The sequence below is a fragment of the Lepidochelys kempii genome, chromosome 15, assembly GCF_965140265.1.
Source record: "Lepidochelys kempii isolate rLepKem1 chromosome 15, rLepKem1.hap2, whole genome shotgun sequence".
In the NCBI taxonomy this organism is placed as follows: domain Eukaryota; kingdom Metazoa; phylum Chordata; order Testudines; family Cheloniidae; genus Lepidochelys; species Lepidochelys kempii.
Genome location: NC_133270.1, coordinates 16,490,110 through 16,506,491, shown reverse-complemented (window position 1 = coordinate 16,506,491; position 16,382 = coordinate 16,490,110). Strand labels below are relative to the sequence as shown.

The 16,382-nt window shown below is 39.5% G+C and overlaps 1 protein-coding gene across 4 annotated transcripts in view; it reads left to right on the top strand.

The window, feature by feature from the left end:
- Nucleotides 1–13,062, top strand: part of TXNRD2 (thioredoxin reductase 2) — a 51,771-nt gene extending 38,709 nt beyond the window's left edge. For 2 of the 4 annotated variants that reach the window (XM_073313201.1, XM_073313204.1), the window contains 5 exons: nt 2,481–2,576; nt 2,841–2,933; nt 4,415–4,486; nt 6,326–6,423; nt 9,109–13,062. In XM_073313201.1, coding sequence (XP_073169302.1) covers nt 2,481–2,576; nt 2,841–2,933; nt 4,415–4,486; nt 6,326–6,423; nt 9,109–9,232 — 483 coding nt within the window. In that variant the 3' untranslated portion in view covers nt 9,233–13,062. The remainder of the gene's footprint in view (nt 1–2,480; nt 2,577–2,840; nt 2,934–4,414; nt 4,487–6,325; nt 6,424–9,108) is intronic. The other 2 variants (XM_073313203.1, XM_073313202.1) reach the window with 2 other exon arrangements.
- Nucleotides 13,063–16,382: the final 3,320 nt, after the last annotated feature.

Here is a 16,382-nt window from a genome sequence, read left to right as displayed (position 1 = left end):
CATCTAGTCTGACCTCCAGCGTAACACAAGCCAGAGAATTTCATCCAATATTGAAGTGCGTTTCTATGCTCAAATTAAGTGATATAATCATTTTACGTGAATACCAAATTGTTTGTTAAAGGATTCATTTAGATCATTGAAAACTGGCAATGCTGTCAGTGAAGTGAAACTCCCAACTTAGCTGAATTTCTCTAGCAGATCAAATATCAGGTTTGAAATCACCAGACACTCTAAAACCACTGGTTCGCAACACACCAGGGTCAGCTCAGCCCTTCAGCATATACTAATTGAGAACCATGTATTTTTGTGTGTGTGTGTGTGTGTATCCTTTGGATAAGACCTTTTAAAAGAAGGAAAAAAGCCCTGCCAAAGTCCTTCTTGCTATATGTGGATATCAGTGATTTCCCCCCATCCTGCCCATAAAGGTAGGGTTTGCCACAGGATCCTTGGCCAGCATTGCCCCTCCCTCTGCTTTTGTACAGGGTCTTGCACACTGGTTTTCCACCAGTCTGCTTCCCCCAAACGTAGTTGGCAGCATTTCAGTGCCACTGTAAGTGCATAACTTGTGACATGCATTAGGGTCCTTTGTGATGCAGGGTGCATTTGACAGCTGTTATCTCTTAAAAGTCACTCTTGGCCCTCATTTCCCAAACTCATGTTGCATAGACACTAACTTGCTATTAAATATTAAGAGTTCAATGGGGAAGTTTATCCACAAATTAAACCCCACTTACCTCTTCAGAATGAGTATTGTCACTTTTAAGAGACGTACCTGGCTGGTGCAAATGTAGAATTGTGTGCATGGTTGTGCTCTTGTTTGGAAAATTAGACCATAAATTAATCTGAACTATTCACTTGTATAAACTTCCCAGGGGTGCATCCAGTGCTTTTGAAAAGGTCTCAGAACCCTTTAAGTGAATAGTGGTTTTGTTTGGGGGGTTTTTTAACTGACAAATGAAATCTCATTAGTTTCTTCATTATCAGTAATCGTGAGGGGTTGAGGCAGTAGATTTTGTCTGAGCTGGCAAATATATGTGACAGTTTTGCAAGTCTGGTATAAATTTTATGCTTGTTAAAATCCTCTCTCCCATAGCATTCTTGCTGAAGAAGCATAGTACATGCACCAGAGAAGTGTTGTTATAATGATATTTAACATACGTAGGAGCCACTGTAAATCCGCTTCTTCAAAGGGTGTTGTAGCAACTGTAATGGTGGAAGGTACTGTATGTTGCTTTGCTAGGGTGTTCTGAACAGAAATAAGACCAAAAAACTGAGTCGTGTTAGAACAAATATACAGCACTTCAAAGCTTCTAAAATTCTCCTAGGAGGCCTTAAATGTTTAATATGTTGAAAGGATTCTTATGAACAATTCAAATCAATGATAATCAACTGAGTAGTTGTACACATGACTGCAAAGTGAGTGTTGACTTCAAATATTTACCAGAGAAGGTCTTAAAGCTGCTGTTTTATGAGAAATTGTTCTTTATCTGCATGGATGTTTTAGTAATTAGTTGGGTTTTGTGGAATGCATGGCAGTGCTTTCACAATTTTATCTCTCGTTCCAATCTTCTATTCATTTCTGGAATGCCAAAACAACATCTGTATTTCCTGCTACAGAAATGATTGGCAGACATTTTTCAGGCAAATGTATGTAAGAAAAAACAAATGGCAAACTTCATCTGGTAAATGACATTTACAGATCTTGGAAGCGAAAATGCTTTGTTTGAAAAGCCATTATTTGATGGATCTTTTTAAACAACAAAAAAAGCATAGGTTTGCAGTTCCATGATTTGTCATGGGTTGTGGAGAAAAATAGGCTAGTTTTCATTGACCTATGAAGCATGTGTATCAGGTACAGTATACATAAGTGCTTACAATACTAAATTGTTTGGATTTGACTTTTGGTATGGAAATCTATGACTCCATCACTACTCAGTGAGTATTAACATAGAGAATCCAAGTATAAAGGAGGTGCAATGGATGGTGGAGGAGACAATAAAATCCAAGGAAAACTACAAGAAAATTTGCAGTTCAGCTGATATTCGCATGTGCGCAGAAGTGATTCACAGTTAATACTATATACATAGAAATCTTATGGATAAGCTGGGAGAAGGGAATTAATCGAAGTGTCATTAGATGCCCCAAGTGTTTTACAATAGTCAATAAAAGTTTGAAAAGCTTGGGTGGGTAGAGTGGGAAATCTTGGTTTTGATATTTGCTGAATCCCATTTCTAAGGTAGTGGTTAGTTGGAATACTAGGAAGGAAACAGTTAGGTTGCAAAAGTATTGGGGCAGCCACCTAATGGCTTTGAGTGAATCTGAGAAGTATGACATCTAGATGGGACCTAAATCCACCAGCCATGGTCCTTTATAAAACATCAGCGCTACCTCTCAAAAAATCTTCCAGCTGCTGCCTCTTCACTTCCTCACATAATTTCTCCACTTAGCTTCTTGATCTCTTTCCCACTCTTTCTTCTCAGGGGCGCCCTGAATTGACGCCTACGGCGATGGCTGCAGGAAAGTTGCTGGCTCAACGTCTGTTTGGCCAGTCTTCAGAACTGATGGATTATGACAATGTGAGTTGTTACTTTTTTTTTTTTTTTCAGTATTGTTTATAATGGTTAAAAACAAAACCCAACACCCTAGTAAATAGACAAGAATCATTTTTTCTAATTTGGGATCCAGCTTTTCAGACTGGGTGCACTGAAACTAGAATTCTTCTCGCTGTTGCAAAAGTCTCCTTATCAAATCACATATTTTTGTAGTTGCTAAATGCCTAGTGAGTGTCTTTCATCATATGGTTCGACTGTAACATTTGGGGTTGTTTTATGATGTGCCAGGTACCCACTACAGTTTTCACTCCTCTGGAATACGGTTGTGTAGGACTGTCAGAAGAAAAGGCAGTGGAACATTATGGACTGGATAACTTAGAGGTATTAAAATTTTTAATTGTTTAACTAGGACTTAGTTTCAGCATGGAGAGATGGGAACTTTTACCTGTGGAAACTATGGTAACAAGTAAAAGTGATTTTTGTGCAGCCATTGGTCTAGATCCCCAAGCCACTACTCCACATGGTTAGGAAGATTGAACGTAACTGCTCCAGAGACACCAAGGACCTCAATTTCAAAAGCAGGTGGTGTAACACGTAACTTGGGAAACCAAATTACTATTTTAATGAGTGATAAGTTACAGCCATCATTAAATGAAACTGCTACATCCCATTTGAGTCTTCAAAATTAGCTGCCCAGCTGCCTTATTCACCTAAAGGTTTCTGACGTCCCCTAGAACTTTCAGGTAAACAGATTTCTACTATAGTTCCATTTGTTTGATTGAAAATACACTGGTCTGGTATACTTATGCACTGCACGCTGATGAATAAAATTGCTTCAGGAATACATTCACCATCCACACAAGCCATGATGAGTTGCGATGCACCATTGCTGGTGAGGAAGTTCAGAATCATTGTTTCTATTCAACTGCTGCACTGTTATAACAAATCATGATTCCAGTTAGCCACTTTGCAAAAGAAATGTAGGGGTCTCTTTATTCAGTCTTCAAAGAAAGGTCATCTAGGTGTAACGCTTTATATTGTGGAAATGGAAATTGTAATAATTGGCAACTTCCTAGTTCATGTGCAGTCAGTTACTGATACATTCTTGGTTACCTTGATACTCAATTTATGCTTTGAAATCAACATTAGGCTTTAGTGCTTTTATCACTTCTACTGTAATTCATTGCTTTCTGGGTCTTAACACCACCTGAAGGACCATAAATGGCAACAAAGCAATTGTTCTTTCCAAGCAGTTGATTTTTTGCATACAGCATTTGGCTTAGCTATGGCTATAGGTGAACCTCATTATACTGCAAGAAAGAGATTGGTTGATTTAAAAAATTGTTTACTGGACAGTCTGGAAAAATTACCCTTTCAATTTCCCCTGCAGTACATGATTACAGATATGAAGAGCTTACAGTTTTTCATATGCTCAAAAACTTAGGAATTCCCTCACCTTTTGGTCAAAAGAGGTCTGAATCAAATTAAGATCAGATGATTATTTTGAATTCAGGACACTAGAAATGAGTAATCTGACTTTTTTCATATATAGAGAGAGATATATCCTGTATAAATAGCTGAGCTTTCCGTGAAAAAGATTTTTTCTGCTCTTGGTCTTGCTTTCCATGTGTACTTTTTATCACAGTAACTGCATATCTTGTAAGCTTTAAAAAGAAATCTAGCCCACTAATTAATGCTGTTATAAAAACCAATCTTGGTCTATTTTTCTGTTTATACAGCACTAGTGTATAGTACCAATTGTGTACAATAATAATAATCATGAAGTTATCATGTCAAATGTCTGGTAGTTATAGAAATATATATTCTAACAAGGAATCTTAATATTCATTTTTCCCAATCAGGTATACCATGCATATTATACACCTTTGGAATTTACAGTGGCTGAAAGAGAGACAACTCAGTGTTACATAAAAGTAAGCATTCAGAACTTTTAACTTTTATTAAAACAAGTGATATGGTCTATATTTTGCTTTAGGAACAAAAAGCATTTGTCAGATTGCTGAAAAACTTTCTCAAAATTGATGGGTTCTTTTCCCAATCATCAACCATTTTTCTCTAGCCACAGTCTCACACTTTTGATATTCCTCACATAACACTTTACATCGTCAAAGCACTTGACGAGGAGTTAGCAGTTCTCACTGCTGATAGAGTGCTCCACAGACAACACATTCAGTTCTTAGGGAATTTCTGAATATTTATTCAGATCAGGATATTATTGTGCCGCCTTTTTTCTTTAAGACAAGGGAGGCAGTTCTTCATCAGCTAAATGTAATCTTTGAATTGTCGTCCCATTTGTCCTTATAAAACAAGCCACAAAGGCCTCCCTGTTTTACACCAGAGCTTCAGACCTGAAGCAAATCTCATTTTTTGGAACAGTTCATTTACTCTGATTGTAAGGTTTGCAGGCCCACTTGACTGTAGAAAGAAGCTTGGCAAGGATGAAGCATAATATCAGTGGAATATCTGGTACATTTTTATGTCAGGGGGGACTAACTTCTACCTTTGCAGTGGGATGAATGTATTGACCTAATAGGTCCAGCTCAAAGTATTATGCTCTTAACACCCTATGCCTAGGATATGCCAGACACTGATAGTTGAAGGGATTTCCCTCTATACATTTGTCAAACGCAACCTACAAAAACAGTTAGGTTGCTTTTATCAATGTCCTGTCCAGCATAAGAAGTGAAGTGTCATTACTTCTCCTCAGCCATTACGTTTAGATAGAGGTAATGGTAGAGCAGGATTTGAGGACAAGATGGCAGTGATACAATATCTGCTGGGAGTCACTTTGCAGATAATGCTTATTAAACTCTCCCACAAAACAAGTGAATAAACATTAAACTTGCAGTTGACTTTGAACCTCTGTGAGAGGTTTTTTGTTGTTTACAATCTTTTCAATATTAATGAATGTCTTATCAGGAGTACTGCTGTTATACAGCGTTGATGAATGAATCCACAGTCCCTATGCAGCCTTTAACAGTCCAGGCTGACATGCGTAGCAGAGCCTTTTGGACCAGTGGCGATTCAGTGCCTGATACAGATGCTCAGCTACATAGGGAGATTGTCACTATTCTTAGAGTGAAAGTGCTAAGATGCTGTCCTGTATAATCCACTTTCCAGCGTTGTTCTGGAACACAGGTGAGCATTCAGTGAGTCAGGCCTCCACACTCTTAATTGCCCACAGCAGATTCAACACTCTTCGCTCCTTCCTGGGCTTGACTAACTTTAAAAAAAAGTCACTTTGCATATATGGTAAATGTACCTAGCCAGACAGGCTGCCATAAATGTTCTTTGACTGAATTATAATGGCACGGGATGACCTGTGGTCAATGGTGACCATCTTTGGAAGTTCAGCTAATCAGCTGCCAAGAATTCCCATGTGACCAGCCTGTATCTCAATCAGAGAAGTGCTAACTTGGCCAATCTGGGTCAAAATGAGGTTAGGATGGGTATTGGACCACCAAGGACATTTGTAAGATGTCACCTGACAAACCACAAAGCACATCACTTACTTTAAATCATTGTTTACTGATGACTCGCTAAAGTCTGCAGGATGCGCCACAGAGAAGCCTGAAGTGTTGGGAATGTAGATTAAAACCTCAGTTCAGCAAATCATTTAAGCCCATGCGTAAATCCCAGTGAAGTCAGTGGGATTTAAGCAGTGGTTAAATGCTTTGCTCCATAGGGGATAGGCGGCTGAACTAGTACTTTGGGGAAGCCCAGCTTCATGCCCCATGATGTTTTGCATTCAGATGGTATGCCTGCGAAAAAAAGAGCAGCGGATCATTGGCCTTCATTTCATTGGACCAAATGCAGGTGAAGTGATTCAAGGATTTGCTCTTGGAATAAAGTAAGTACAAAGGAATGTCTCTACTTTTAAAGCCTGATTTTTAAGTTATTGTAAGAGTATAAAAGATATCTGCTGAATTTTGGCAACTCTATAAAGAATCGATGTTTTATGTTACTTTTATGTAGTATTACACATATTTTCACTAAAATACTGTCGTTCTTCATTGCGATATACTGGATTTAGTTAAAGAAATAATGGCTATAGTTAAGGAACAACTTAGGCAAAATGTATGATTGGCCAGGCATTGTTACATCAAAAAATCAACTTGAGTGTCCACCTATTAAGTTTGGTTCCTTCAAAGAATGACAGAGAAGCCTTTCCCAGCATTGCGCCCACAAGGCAGGAAATGGTTTTATAAACCTGTACAAGCCTTTTCTTTTTTTTTTTAAAAAAAAGTTCACTTTGATGTGTTGTCCATGAGAGGCCTCCTTATACCAGTCGGGTCTCCTAAGGATCTCGACCCTTTAAATGTGCCACCTTCCAGATCCTGATTCAAGTCTAGCCACCATCTGACTTAAATGAGACTAGACAACTCCTTCATTGCCTGGAGCCCTATATGAGCTTTTATGCTTCAGGGCATAAGCCAACTGCTAAGTGAGAAGGTGAGGAAGAAGCTTCTCCTATGTGTTGGGAGTTCTTTCATAATTTCCCATTATATGGAGATTTTACACCTTCTGAAATGTTTGGTACCAGCCACTGAGACAGACAGGACACTGGACTAGGTGAACCATTGGTCTGATGTAGAATGAGAGTTTGTTTTCATTGATAGTGAGGCACTTTCTCCTCTTGGGTTGAGTCCCCTGCCTTCTTTTCACTCCTAGCTTGAGGAACAATCCTAAGTCCTCTCTCTAAAGTGCAGAACATCACCGCTAGATCTGAGATGTGCCCGAATGCTTTTTTCATTCCTCCCTTTGTCACTGACTTGCATCTTCAGAAATGTTTATTATAACAATTAAATGTATAGTTCCGAACGCCATACTATTTTATGAAGAAGGCAAACTCTGATCCCTGAGAAACTTTTTCCTAAGGATAATGTCAGCTAGTTGTCCTAAATGTCATCACCATATTATTATGGCGTTGTTGGCTTTTACTTCTGAGTGTAGCATAAATGAAAAGCAGAAAGGACTAAGGCAGCAGGACCACAAGTATCATGTGAGGAATATCTTGGAAATTGTTGACTGCAGTATACCCCAAATATGCATATTTCCAACATATGTGTAGTTCATTAGTTGCCAGTGGTAGAAATTCTAGTATTGCGTTTTTTAGGAGGTTATCGTTTTGAAGTTTTATCCAAAATAACCAATGCAAAGGAAGTATTTGAAACTGGAGCACTTTTCTGCCTTGCCTCTAGCCACAGTAACAGATTTTCAGAAGGTCAAATCTTGGTGTTGGTATACTGCTGTATTTCACAAGTCTTGGGTTTATAATGTACAATACAGGCGTAGTAAGTCTGAACTGCCATTTCACTTGATCAAATATTAGCTCTTATTTTATCCCCCATTTAAAAGGATGTCCCCTGCCAAAATAATCTGTGCTCTGGTAACGTGTGGTCTCTGCTGATTTTTATCCTACAGGGATTCGCCGATGCATATTAGATACTAGTGAAGGTTTCTTCCTTTTTTCTCAGTATCTAATTTTTCCAGCCTGAAACAATACTTAAATTTAGATCTTTGATCATGTTGCAGCATTTTCAGAAAATGACTTGACAGGAATAGTGGCACATTTTAGGTATGACTGCACTGCAGCTGGGAGTGTGCCTCTCAGCATGGAAAGACAGACTGGCCCTAGCTTTGCTCATGCTATCATGCTAAAAAGAACAGTGTGGACATGGCAGCTGAGGCTAACCATCCCAGCCCACCTAACCCCCTCGGTCTGAACTCCTGCTCTGCAGCATCCACACTGCTAATTTAGTGTACTAGCTCGCACAGAACTAGCGTGAGTCTGGGTACCCAGGCTGAGAGGCACACTCCTAGCTGCAGTGTAGACAAACCCTTAAAGGTCATCTAGGTCTACGCCTCTTGTGGTCAGAAGACTGAAGGAATTAACCAAGTAGGATTGGCAGGTGCAGAAGTGGAAATCATGGATGCATGCTATGTACCTTTTGGAGAAGTTTTCTCTTGTTTGCATTATAGGAAATTGCAAGTGTAAGCACCATACCCCGTCTGATATTCTGAGAGGGCAGTCTCATCTCTCTTCCAGCTGATTTTTGCCTGCAAACCAAACTATGATTTTTTCCTACATGGCTACCAGTAGGAAAACCTGATGTCCATCTGCAAATGTTTTAATACCTGAAAGTATGGTCTTGTAGTTAAGAAACTGGACTGTGACTCACGAGATCTGGATTTAGTTCCTTGCTTTACCACACTCACTATGTGACCTTGGGCACATGAATTAATCTCTCTGTACCTCAACTCTTCATCTATAAAAATAGGAATAATAATCCTTCCCTACCTCACAATGTTGTAAAGATAAATCCTTGAATGGTTACCACGTAAGTACCTTCATAGACTATGGTTGTGTTGGTGATTGTCTCTGCTTTGCTTTTTGGACAATAGCTTCAAATGTAATTTCTCCACTCGATATTGCTCTGGAAAAAGAGAATAAGGTAAACCCAGTCTGATGCTTTGTGCCATTACAGATGTGTTATGTGTACAGAGTATGACTTTGTTCATTTTTTTTTGGTAGATGTGGCGCTACGTATGCACAGATGATGAAGACAGTTGGCATTCACCCTACCTGTGCTGAGGAAGTAACCAAGTTATATATCACAAAGCGCTCTGGTTTGGATGCAAAGGTCACAGGTTGCTGAGGTTAAGTACAATCCCTGGTCAGAAGTTAAAAGCACACAGTAGAACTGAGAAGGAAAAAGAACATTCTGAACTGACACAGCTTTGGTAATCGTAGTCCTGCAGTCAAGGTTTCCTAGGTATCACTCCTTCAGTAGACAACAAAAAGTGAATTTTACAATCCCAGCCATACAGTACCTACCTTACGAACTGCCCACACACATCTTTAAAATCAACGCAGTACTTAACCTTCACTTCTGAAGTACCTGTGTCCTTTGTCTTGCTGGGAGCTAGAGAAAGTCATCATTTTCTGTACATCAAAATGTTTCTTGCCCATCACTTGGCAGCTAAAGCCATGTAAAACTTAAATGAATGTCACTTTGTTACAGGAACAGTGGCCATCACACTACTAACCATTCCCACCCACTGGCAAATTAATCCCACTTGGATGTCATCCCTCAGAGAAATGCATTGTGAAACAGAGGTGAAGAGGATGCCAGATATCTGGAGCTCTCTGACAGTGAATGTGTGACTTCCGTAGCCAGGGTTTTCCCAATAGAACACCTTGCTACTGACCTCCCCCAAGAATTCATCCATGAGGAATGATGTCCAAATCTCACTGAACTGAACCAGGGTCTCAGATAGTGAATAGAGAACATGGGCAATAATTCCTTCTCAGCCCGGGCAATACAGCTCCCTATTGGTGGTAATCACGAGAGTTCAAAGTCAGGGCTCATTGACAGGAGACAGATCCCAAAGCATATAGCAGTAGGTAAGCAGCCTTCAGTGTTTCAGGGAAATGTACGATGTACAGGAATTGGTAATAGAGGAGAATATAAAGTGATCATTAGGGTTGTTACACTATTGGGCGGGTTCACTGTTGGCATAGGCAGTGTGTGTCATTGTGGAAGCTCATAGAATTCCTTTAGAAATGAGGAAATTTTGCCATTTAAACACCTACAGAAAGAACTTTGGGGTTGGTGAGAACTTCCCTGCACATTTTTCAAATTACCAATTAATTTCAGCTCAGATTGAAATGGCAGATCACACAAATTACTACTCCAATGCCAAATAGCAAGCAATGCTGAAAATTGGAATTGAACATAGAACGCTGTGTGTGCTGCTCACACAGCTCAAATATTTGACATGAATTGGAGTGGGTGTATATGATCTGTGGTTTTTTAAAATAGATTTTCATTCATAAACTAAAACTGCTGTAACTCTCACAATTAGCTTGTGGTAGTTGGGATCTGACCTGCATTATATTAAAAAAAAACCCAGAAAGGAGATGTACCTGTTCAGAGCTCACCTTAAGATACCTGTCTGCAAACTGTTCTTTCAGCGTATTGCCCAAACTTCCTGTAGGAAGAAAGCATTCACCTAGTGTGAGCTGCTTCTTCTTCATATTGGCCAGAAGGGGGAGATCCTGACTAACGTGACAATATAAAAACAAGACAGAAATCCAATAGCAGAGATGCTTTTGCCAAATACTGTTAAATAGCAGCCTGACAAAGGCAAAACAAAAACACAAACCCTCAGATTTTCATTTCAAGTAGCAATTTATTGCTAATACTGTATTTTGAGAAGTGCAATCACATATTTACTTACAACCCTTTAAAACAATGCATGTGGGAAGGGGAGGGGTTAGTTACCATTCTTTAGAAAGACACAATAAAAATCAGTCTTTCATGCTGTATTTTAAACAGCAATATTTTTGCAAACGAGTTTTGACAGTTTCCTAGCCATCCTCGCCCTGTTAATTGCAAAGTTCTTAAAAACAGTTCGTTGACCGTGTATATCTTTGAAACTTTTTTCTTAGACTGCCCGTTTTAAAACCTTGTTAGTTTACTATTTCACTGAGAGTTATACTATAGACAAGTGGTGGATTTAATTTAAGTTTAAAACGTATCTTGCCTCCAGAATTGTACAACGCATGCCCCAGAAGCTATTGAAAAACTCTGAAGCTTCAGCAGACATTATCAAAACAAGTGTAATAGTACTTATCAACACACCATCAAGGTGGTATTACAATAAATTCCTTTCAGGGATCTGACTTTAAAAACAAAACAGAACCAGCACTGTGGGGTTTTAACTGCCTCATTTCCAAAGTTTGACACTGTAAATCTTAAATGTGTTATAAATGTACTAAGTCTTGATCCTGTAGGTGAAGCAGATAATATACCCTAGCAGTACAGAGAGAGCAAATAGGTTTCCTACTGCTGTTCAAGAAAAATAAAAGTAAAAGCTGTATATGATGCGTTACAATATTTCTAAGTTGGTTTCACAAAGCTAGAATTTCAAGATACAATTCACAGCTATTGCGGCTTTTCCTAAAAACAAACAAACAAAAAAACCGCACCATACACACAAATTAAGGATAAGTTGCTTCCCAGATCTGTGACTCCTAACATTACAGATTTTAGAGTAGCATGTTCAAACTAGGATTTGTACTGCATAGTCCATAAAAGAGAGGAGTGGTTCAATCAAACGCTGTTGCCTAATGAATATAGCATTCTGCATTTCTCATCACATATGTTGATTTGTTTGAGTCACCACTAAGAACAAGTCTATGGACTTGCAGGTGAAAGGAAACATTTTGGGAACGGAAATGTATTTGGTGTACTGCCTTTTTGTTGCTACTCCCTTCATAAAAAATGTTTTGAAAATGTCATGTTCACACACGCGTAGTCAAAACCTCCCTATCTCCTTTGGTAAAAGAGGACATCCTGCGGAAACATAATATTGGAGCCAAAACACCTCTGTACATTTTTGAGCAATTAAAAAAAAAAAAGCTTACAGTAAACTTTAAAATTCTTTCAAAATATTTTAGTTGATTTAAATATTGAGCATTTCAGAGCAAAACCTATTTGATCTTTCTCAGCTGCTGTGACATATTATCTGCTTCACCTAGAGCATTTCGGTTTTCAGAGATCTTGCTAGGAGAAACAGCCCTCAATTGGTTATAAGGTGTATGTGTGAGAATTTCTAATGATCTCTGTGTTGAACCATGGCATTGCTCATTCCCTTTGCATGCATTACTCAGGCACCCACTGGTTCAGCCATGGACCATGTTGCTGTTGTACTCAGTCCTACCTGTGGAGTTTTTGTGCATTATGTGCCATTAGAGAGAGGCCCAGGAGGTGAGATGAGTTAATTTCCCTTCTATCATGAGACTGCCAATGGAAAAAACAACTTGCTGTACTGCAACCAGTAAAGAGATCTGGTGGGAAACTGTCCAAGATTTTTTGTGGGGTGTGAAATTAATCCACATCATCAGTGTCTGAAGTAGCCGTCTAAGGGAGACTTTTTTTGTTTTCAACAATTTATTTTCACTTGTTTAGAATCACAATATGGTCTTATATAGACTCCATGAAAATTGATCTTGCATCTTAAATTGCATCCTGGCTCTGGTCCTCATTGACTACAACGTGTTGTCCACTGAAGTAAATCTTGATGTACGTTCATAGCTACAAAACACTGATGTGTCAGAACCAAGAGTGAGGCAGAGTAACTGAAAACTACTTGGATTGGTATTATTTTTTGGTGGATTCCTTGTGTGCTCTCCAGGGATAGCCTTTTGTAATAAAATCAGCCTGTCTAATGTCAAGTGCAAAGTCTGATAGATGCTGCAAATTATTTACTCTGTGTGTAAGTGAAAATGTATGTTTAAATGAATACATGCAGTCAGGCTGTCTTCTCGGGGTGCCAGCTAATGATGGCTTGTGTGTCAAACCACACAGTGGAGTAGACAAGTCTGAGGATTGCTGGACCCCTATTAAATATATATATATATATATATATGATCCTGATATTTATTGTTACATTATGGACAAATAAATGATTTTCTTAAAGACTATGTTGCAATGTCTTTGCTTAACTTAATTTACAAGCATGGTCTGTGCTTACTGAAAACTTCATCCTAGTGGTCATCAATTAAAAGTGGGGCCTTTTTATTCTAATGTTTCTGTTGGTGGGATGCTGATTGGTAAGGAAACTAAAAACAGTCACCAAATGAAATTCAATGCCTAGAACGTGAAGTCACAGACATATCTCTCAGCTACCTAATCTCTCTAGTTACTAGCCCCTGAAAACTTTAATGGATTTCTAGCTTTACAGCACAGCAGGGTGACCTTGTTTTATTTTAAATTTAAAACAAAGGAACTCCTTACGCTCTGTAACTATGCTTTCAAATATTCTCATGGCTTGCCCAGGTAATGAGAGCTACCGGATTGGCTCATAATACATGTGTGTTGATGATGATGTGCCTTCAAGAAGCATGCTAAGGGGAAACTCCCTTGAAACACTGGGAAGTCAAAGGATTAAACAAAGCATTTATTTGCCTTGTTTACAAGGCACAAATAAAATGGATTATAGTGAAACTGCATTACAGTGAAACTAACTAGTTGATTATGGGTAGTGCTAGGAGAAAACATGTTGCAAAAGAAATTAGGAATTAACTTTAGTAGAACGTTGTTGTAGCCCATGCGATGAACTTCTGTCCATCAGAGGAGAAAGAACCACATTGTCTGGTTTCATTCTCAACTTCCTTTTATCTCTCTAGTCTGCTCTCCTTGGTGAGAAGTTCCCACTTAGGTATTACCTGATAATCAGACCTCTAACTGGTTAGTTTAAAATTAATTCTCGTATGGATTCTGCCCTTGGTGTGGTCTTGAAAAGGAATACTGTCACTTAGCTGTATTAAAGGCCTTTTCACTCACACGCAGTTGATCTCTTGAGGTTTCACTGTAGCTTTTAGCTTTCTGGACCCATTTGTCTTAGTTTCAACATAAAATTTTAATTCTGTGGCAAATTAAAATAGAGAAAAGAATAACAGAACAGGCATATCTTGATGCAATTAGGCTAGTCTTTAAACCTGGGGATTCAGTATTCTGCATTATTTAGGCTGCCTCTACACTACAAGCAATTGCTGTGATTCCCCTGCTTGTGTATGCGTACTGCTGGTAGCTACCATGAGTAGAGCAGTGTAGCCAGGACACACAGGTAGCCGCAATGGAAGTATAGCTGTTGAACTAGAGGTGTGTATATCTTGCTTAGGGTAAGAGAGGTCCCAGGTTCAAATCCTAGCTAAATTGGCTTTTTTTTTTTTTTTAAATGAGCCCAGTTGGTTCAATTGACAAAGGGTCAGATTTTTAATCTGAGGGTCCACGGTTCAAGTCCCTGTTCAAAGGGTATCTTTTCTAGGAGTTCTTTTGGTGAAGGTTCATGGCTTGTGTTATACGGGAGGTCTGACTAGATTATCACAATGGTCCCTTCTGGCCTTGGAATGTATTAATCTAGGACTCAGCTAGTTCATCCCTATTCAGCAATGCACATGCTTAAGTCTCAATGCAACCAACAGACCTAAAGTTAACATTAACCACTGACTTCAATGGGATTTAAACACATGCTTAAGTGCGGTGTTAAATAGGAATAGACTTACACTTAAGAGCAGACTTTAATCAGTGTTCAAAAACATAAGAAGCACAATGGACAGCCAGACATCCAGCTGAAGGCTGGCAGCAAAATATGCCCATATTGGCCTAATTCAGGGATTTTTGAAATCAAACTCATCTCTCCAAGCTTACTTCACACTTAGCCACGTTATTTGTATCAAACACATTGCCTGCTCTTTCAGACTCAGTGCGCACTGTGTTAAGAGAACTTTTGTTTTTTAGCATTGCATAGAAGAATTTTCTAATGATGCTCCAGCAAAAAGCCACAACATACACACATGCAGTGGTTCCAGCGCCAAATTTAAATTATATCAGGGGGATTAAAAACCAGCGGTTTTTGCAAGGCAGCACATACAGGTTCTGATGTAATTACTTTAATTGGTGAAAAATTCTGAGCATTTCTGTCCATTAAATGTCAGCTAGCTAATTATATTTCCATCGTAGCACTCAGTCAATATTGTCAGCTCTTCTTAGTTCTAATCCTCTACATTGAAGTTTGAGGGGCCAGGTGAAATATTCCTTTCAGCACCTTATTGTAGCCCTTGTCAGTCATCTTGCCATGAGACACATGAACGTTAAAAAGACCCTGGCAATGTTGTGGTATTATGCATCAGATTTAACAGTGTTTAATCTTGTGTATGCCTTAAGAAAACATTGTTCAATCTACTGGTGCTCTGTAGCCCTGGATGGGACCCTACTTGTTGCGGGAACAAAGGAAAATGATCTAATTGTTAATGGGTATAATGAAACCCTTAAGCCATGTCAGCATGCCGGCAGGTTAGTGAACTTGCCAGTCTAGGGAGGAGTTAGGATAGTAAATTGATGCTAAAACTGAGCACCGTATCCCACACTGTCAAGTAAAATAATATGATTTCCTAGCTGTTTTTGCAGCATGCGGTTGTAAATCTAGGAATTATTTTGGGGAAGTTGTCTGGCCTGTGTTCTACAGAAGGTCAGACTAGATGAGCATAATGATCCCTTCTGGCCTATGAATCTATAACATGCATGCTAAAATTTCCCATTTAAAGAAATCTCTTTGCATAAAACTAGCCAGTTTGAGCTCTTCCTCAGCCATAAAGGTGAATTGATGATTAAGCCCATCTGAGAAGGAACAGGTGGAGTTAGTATAAAACCAGGAAGCTGGCAGTAGAAAAGAGCAGGGCTGCAGTGGAAAAGCCTGCAGTGACTCTCTGGGCATTAAAGAGAGAAAGAAGGAAAGCCTGGGGTGCCAACCCCTGAGGGAGGGGTTTGCCCAGAAGGGTGATGGTGTGAAAGCTTGAGAGAGGCGGAGTAAGAAAAGGCTCAGGGAAACAGTAGCAAGGTAAGATGTTGCAGACCTTAGTTCCTGATGAGAGGGTCCTTGAGCTGGAACCTGGAGTAAAGGGTGGGCCTGGGTTTCCGTGCTGGCCACTGGGGAAGTGATGCAGGCAGGGCAGTGGATTTGAGGACTGCCTGGGACAGTTTGTCCTGTGGGACTTTGATACCCCTGGAAGGGGAAGACACATAGCAACCTGGCTGGAGGTCCAAGCACAAAGAGGGAGCAGCCTGAATTACGCAAAGAGCATGGCTGTGGGGCACACACAAGCGACGGAAGGGGACGTTGGAGCTGGAAGGAGCTAATCTCCAGAGCAGCCAGGAGGAGGTGCTGCTCCTGCAGCAAGTGAATCCTGGGACAATTTGGTGGAGATTGCAGGCTCCCTTGCTCCAGCCCCCCTTTCTA